The sequence below is a fragment of the Theobroma umbraticum genome, unplaced genomic scaffold (genome assembly GCF_002168275.2).
Source record: "Theobroma umbraticum cultivar Fairchild unplaced genomic scaffold, ASM216827v3 scaffold_50.0, whole genome shotgun sequence".
NCBI classification, from domain to species: domain Eukaryota; kingdom Viridiplantae; phylum Streptophyta; class Magnoliopsida; order Malvales; family Malvaceae; genus Theobroma; species Theobroma umbraticum.
In genome coordinates this window covers 2,029,842-2,036,120 of record NW_018397261.1, presented here as the reverse complement: position 1 = coordinate 2,036,120, position 6,279 = coordinate 2,029,842, and the positions used below count along the sequence as shown (strand labels likewise).

At 33.1% G+C, this 6,279-nt stretch overlaps 1 protein-coding gene across 1 annotated transcript; it reads left to right on the top strand.

Annotated features, from left to right (window-relative positions):
* Positions 1-2,845: 2,845 nt before the first annotated feature.
* On the top strand, positions 2,846-4,859 carry LOC110418471 (UDP-glycosyltransferase 83A1-like). The gene is made up of 2 exons (XM_021431211.1): positions 2,846-3,661; positions 3,899-4,859. Exons 1-2 carry the CDS (start codon positions 3,175-3,177, stop codon positions 4,777-4,779), a joined length of 1,368 nt encoding a protein of 455 aa, XP_021286886.1. The 5' UTR covers positions 2,846-3,174; the 3' UTR covers positions 4,780-4,859.
* The last annotated feature ends 1,420 nt before the right edge of the window (positions 4,860-6,279 follow it).

The window sequence follows — 6,279 nt, the reverse complement described above, 5'->3', positions numbered from 1 at the left end:
TTTGATTAGGATTTATATTTATTATCAACATGTTGGAAGCCTAATAGGTCACACACATTAAGTGACATGATTGAGATTAAAAAAGATAATCAATTAAGTTAGATTCAATTAGAATAGACTGAAATAAAGTGAAAAAGTGATTAAGTTCACAATGACCTAATTGAATTAAAATACAACTGTTGCATTCAAAGTTACAACTTAGTTTGGGTATATAAATATGTTATGCTAGCCAACTAAAACTTTAAGCCTCAACCACTTCTTAGCCGTTTCATAAATATAGGAAAATAAAAATAGTTTTTTTTCTTGACAGAAATAAGATTTGATAAGAATTTTTTGTTTTTTTATTTAAAAAAAAAACTTGCTAACATAAGTAAAATTTTACCTTTGAAAGGTCTTATTTGGTCACTGTGTGGACTACTGTCAGATGCCAAATACTTGAGTGGCTGAAGATTTGATAATCTTGAAGGTGAAGAAGCAAAAGATTTCACTTGCAAGATTTTAGATTGTCTTATTTTCTTTTCCGAGTTACTTGCTTAATCACAAGCATTTTTGGATTTGGTTGGCCATTTATTACGATATTTAGAGTAAGGAATGTAGCTCTTAAATTGATAAATGTTCATAATTAATTTAAAAATTACATGAAAAATACAAACATTGATCCTATAGGATTGTTTTTCTGATTAAATGCTAGTTTATTTTTTTGTTGTGTTATATTTTTAATTTCATGATTACTTTCATGTTTAAGCATGAGGACGAATCCCAACAATGGTATCAGAGTCTTTGTTTGATGTTTTTTATGTAATTTACATACTTGATTCTAGGTGATAATCAATAGGATTAATTTGTTTATTAATTTGGTATATATTGGTTTTGAAGCCTTTCTTTAAAATTTGATTTTCTGTTTTAATTCAAATTTGGACTGCATATGTTTAATCCACTAAAACATATTTTAAAAGGTTTAAAATCATGTTTAAGTAAAGAATTAATGAATGGATTAGAAGGTTTGCAAAGCCAAGTTAAACCGAATAGTTTTGAGGTGTTTTGGAGACAAATGTGCTAATTATTTTTACTGACATTGGGCAAGCATTATGAGTAGTATTTAATTGTTAAAATTAGTTTTATCAAATTAAATTAGTACATATTTCGGTCAGACTTGATTTAGTATGAAAATGTTTCATAAAAATCATGTTTTTGAGTTCCAAAACAACAAAAATTCAATACAGAAAATTTTAGGCAGTTATGATCGGTTTTGGTGGCTTAATTCTTCATGAATTTTGTATTTAACTGTTAAACACATTTGCTGAAAATTTTCAGCAACTTTCTTCATGAGTTTGATTTTTTATTTATGGAGTTTTATGAGCAATTAAATGCCATCTATTTTAGTTTTGGGTGATTGATAAAGAATAGGAAATTGTTTCCTACTTTGAAAGCAATTTCCAAAATTAAGGATAGAATTTTAATTTTGAGTGATTCATAAAGAGCAGGAAATTGTTTCCTACTTTAAAAGAAATTCATAAAATTAAGGATAGCATTTTAATTTAGAAAATTCATAGGAAACAGTTTCCTACTTTAAAAGAAATTCCTAAAGTTATGTGATAGCATTGAACTTTACTTAAATTTTGATTTGACTAGAAGTTTTCAAAATTTATTAAGTCATCATTTAGGTAACTTGAACAAGATACAATTTTGGAAACTAATCCATATTCTAAATTTTAGAAATTAAAATGTTGTCTTAAATATATTTTAGAAAGTTTACCTAAACTAAAGAGTTTTTCAAAATTTAAAGGAGTCTTAATTATGGAAAGAATTAAAATGGAAAGTTTTATTTCAATGAATTTCTATTTAAGCAAAAAGAGCAAAATGTTTACTTTAAGTATTTTGAAAATGAAACTAAGCTACATGGCATATTGAAAAAAAAAGTTGTTACATGCCGTGTTGAAAGAAAAAATTATTACATGTCATGTTTAAAGTGTTTAACTCCAAGAGTTTATGTCATAGTGAAATATAAATATAGAGATCAAATTGCAAGTCATATTCAATAGATTGTTTCACGCCAAGTGCATTAGAGTTGTTACATGCAAACATGGCGTGTAACAACTCTGGACAGTATTCTAATTTATAGATTATATTTATATAATTTCAACCTATCAACTTTGGAGTCTTGTGAATGTAAATCACTAAATCTAAGAATATACATTGATGTCATCTCTGCTCTTTGGTTTGTAAATTGACGACGATATGATGAGAAATGCACAAAGGAAGATGATGATGGTAGTAAAATTAGAGAGAACTGGATGGAGTGAAAGAAAAATCAAGAGCACAGCAGACGGATACAAGAGAGAGAAATCAATAAAATTAGAAAAAGTTAGATGGCGAGATAGAAATCAAGAACATAGTAGACGGATGTTGGAGAGAGAAATCAAGAGGAAAATTATGATAAATGGTTTAATTTATCTTAAATTGTTTCAAGGGCATTTTTGTTAAATCATGATAAAAATTAGATAAAAATAATTAACTTTGTATTAACGGTTATTTTTGAAACATTTTATCAAATTGACCATTTCTCATAATTTCCTCATATATATATATATATATATATATATATATATATATCAACTATTCTTTTACAAAGTATAAAAGAAACTTGACCAATTCAATTTCCTAATGAAAATGAAAATCACTTTTCATGCATATCTTTTTGTTGTCTTGGGCAAAACGCAATAGGCTTCACACAACTTTTCGAAATGTTTACAACAACGAAAGCTGGCTTTCACAATATCTATTTAGTCGTGTAATATCTTTATCTTCGTCAAAAAAGTACACTTTTTTTATGGTGGATTTTGCCTATGTTTAACAAAAGTGTCATTGCGTGGTCCAATACAAAGCTCAAACCAAAAATCATGAAATCTTCTAAATGTAAATAAATGCTTGTTTAATCTAAAACAAGGAGGAAAATGCGGGTTTGGTTAACAAAACAGCACTCACATAACAAAGCAAAAGGTAAAGGCCACTTGCATCAGATCCTTGCTGAGGCCAAATAAACATATATAGAACATGATTTGTGCCAGTTGAAAGTTAAAAACAGTAGCTATCAAGCAAAAGTCGCTGAAAAATTGAGTGCTATACGGTAAAATATCAAAGCAAGCAGATCTGTGGAAGTAGTGAGCACATACCATGGCCAGGCAACCTCATGTAATGGTTATACCACACGCAGCACAAGGTCATGTAGCTCCTCTCATGAAGTTATCCCTGCAAATTGCAGCTCATGGAGTGAAAGTCACATTTGTTAATACAGAATTCATACATGAAAAAGTTATGGCTTCCCTACCTGCGAAAGCTGAGCAGCAGAGCCCTATAAGCCTAGTTTCAATTCCAGATGGGCTGGAACCAGAAGATGATCGACAAGATTTTGTTAAGCTGACAGAAAGCATGTTGAGAGTTATGCCAGGTCATTTGAGAAACTTGATTGAGAACATTAACCGGTCCAATGTTGCCGAGGAAATCACTTGGGTTCTAGCTGATATGGCGGCTGGGTGGGCACTGGAAGTGGCCAAGAAAATGCGAATCAAGCGAGCCGCGGTACTTCTTTCTTCTCCAGCAAGCATGGCTCTGGCGCTATACGTTCCACAGCTCATTGAAGCTGGCATTATAGATACTGATGGTAAGAAAGTGACATGTAAGCCAGAAAAAAGAAATGATTGTTCTGTCTTTATAATTATACAATTCTAATCTTTCGTGTGTCGGACACACGCATTCAGACATAGACTGATTGACACAATCAGTTGCTTAATCTAATGAGCATATAAATTTTTGTAGTAATTGATTTTGATGCCCAACAAAATCGTTGAAAGCAAAAACTGCTCTTGATTCTGATGGAAGAAGCTGAACTTCTTTGTAGGAACTCTTATAAAAGATGAACCAATCACACTCTCAGAGGATATCCCTGCCTGGAGTAGCTCTGAACTCTCATGGAGCTGTTGTGACCCAGTTATGCAGAAACTTCTATTTGCATATGTTTCTACGGCCCTCCGAACTTGCAAATTTTCCGACCAGATTCTTTGCAACACATTTTATGAGCTAGACTCATCAGCCATGAAATTGATTCCCAAAATCATACCCATTGGTCCATTTACAGCATGTAATAATTTTGAAGCATTTTCTGGAAACTTTTGGCCTGAAGACTCTACTTGCTTAAACTGGCTTGATAAACAAACTCCAGGCTCTGTCATTTATGTTGCATTGGGTAGCACAACAATCTTAAGTCCGCAACAAGTAGATGAGCTAGCACTGGGTCTTGAACTCACTGGCCTTCCATTTTTATGGGTAGTCAGATCCAACCTGACAGACGGATCAACAGTTAAATTCCCAGAAGGTTTCATAAATAGAGTAGCTGGTCGAGGAAAACTTGTCGAATGGGCGCCTCAGGAAAAGGTACTAGCTCACCATTCTATTGCTTGCTTCCTGAGCCATTGCGGGTGGAATTCCACCTTGGAGGGCCTAAGCACAGGGATACCCTTCCTGTGTTGGCCTTACTTTGCTGATCAATTCCATAATAGGAGCTACATTTGTGACGTTTGGAAGATTGGCTTAGCATTGGCTAAAGATGAGAATGGAGTCATAACAAGGAATGAAATGAGTACAAAGATCAAGATATTGCTCTCTTCGGATGGAATAAAAGCAAATGCATTACACCTGAAGGAAGTTGCTAGGAAGAGTGTCAGTGAACGTGGGTCTTCTTTCAAAAACTTTAAAAGCTTTATTGAACAGATACAGCATTAGAAATGTTTACTGGTTACCTTCTTTTCTGATGGGCTAATATTCCATCCAAGTGATTTCTGTGGGTAATATCAAGACTTGGAAATGCGTTGATTAATTAAATGTTTGCTTGCCAAAGTCGTGGTATTGGTAGTTTTAAGTGTTAATAGAAGCTGAATATACAACTACTATGGCTAGACTTACACTCTTACAATTACAGAAGTTTTAGCAGCGGCTATAGTCTCGACACAAATTGTCCTGATGAAACTCCCTTTAATACCGAACCTGTTAAATGATTTAAATTACTGACTATAACAGACAAGATATGTAAACCATCTTCATCCCTCCATTAAATTTAACCGGATTCTGCATCAATAAGAGCTTGTTTCAGGCTAAAGTAGAAGGACAAGCATCGGCATGTTAAGAAGGTAATGGGATATATATTGCTGCCTCGGGAAATAGCCTGAAACGTCTACCCAAACGGCAAGGGTAATCTTTATGGAAAAATCAGCAAAAGTCACATTCAAATTCTTAATTAATTCACAGGCAGCAAAACCAAAAATTTAATTGTGCGATATAATATTTTAAAGCAGGATGTGCAGTCTGACATCACTCTCCTTTGATTTCATGGGACAAATTTATATGGTTTTCATTGTCATGATCAGCACTATAACTGACGTTGTTTTTTCGAGATGATATATAATCCTGGTGGCCCCTTGCATAATCGGACAAGTGGGTCGTAAGTTGTGACTAAGGGCCACATCTTTTGATGGAATCCCTTTAATAAAAAGGAACAACTAATATATAAACGCAACATCTCTCCATGATCTTTTAGATGACAACCCTTTAATAAAAAAATAATAAATACTAGCAAATTTCAAAGGGAACCTTCCATCAATTAGAAAGAGAAGAGACATATTGAGCCTTAGAATATATACATTGTATGACACTAAAGTGCTACTACAATTTCTTAGTTTGAATTAGGTACGACTGCCAGCATTCGAGGATACGAAAACAAGAAAACAAGAAAAAGTAACTATGACTAAAGAAAACAGCAGTGAGCCACTAAATCATTTGACCAATAAAGCATGGAGCATATGATTTTCTGGTTCCCAAGACAAGGCCATATTGCTGGCATTCCATATTGCAGAATCAAGTTCTAGTTATTTGTGCAAGTTATTGAATGTTGGAGTGACAGCAGAAGTAGCTATCAAGATTCAGATTGCCCTAAACCCTTGTGATTTAATTCAGCTATTAAGTTTTATGTTGTCCCTACGTTTCATTTCTCATGGAGAATCTGTGTCCCACGCGTATGCCCGGCACGCACCGTGAGTCCAGATAACATAGTATATAGATTAAAATTATAAACCAATTCTCTTGATTCCGTGCAAGTTAGGATGTTCTTGGTTAATTGATTGCTTTACCCCTTTCAGCCTCTGTTAATTGTTTCTTTACAGAATTTTGTTCACTAAAATATGTGAATTTTTTCGTATTATATTTTTATGAATTTGATATCTTTGCTTA

Bases quoted from the DNA above. Each gene is read 5' to 3' on its own strand.
- LOC110418471 (XM_021431211.1), top strand. From the start codon at position 3,175: ATGGCCAGGCAACCTCATGTAATGGTTATACCACACGCAGCACAAGGT. The intron at 3,662-3,898 runs GTAAGAAAGTGA...ACTTCTTTGTAG, and splicing joins TGGCATTATAGATACTGATG to GAACTCTTATAAAAGATGAA.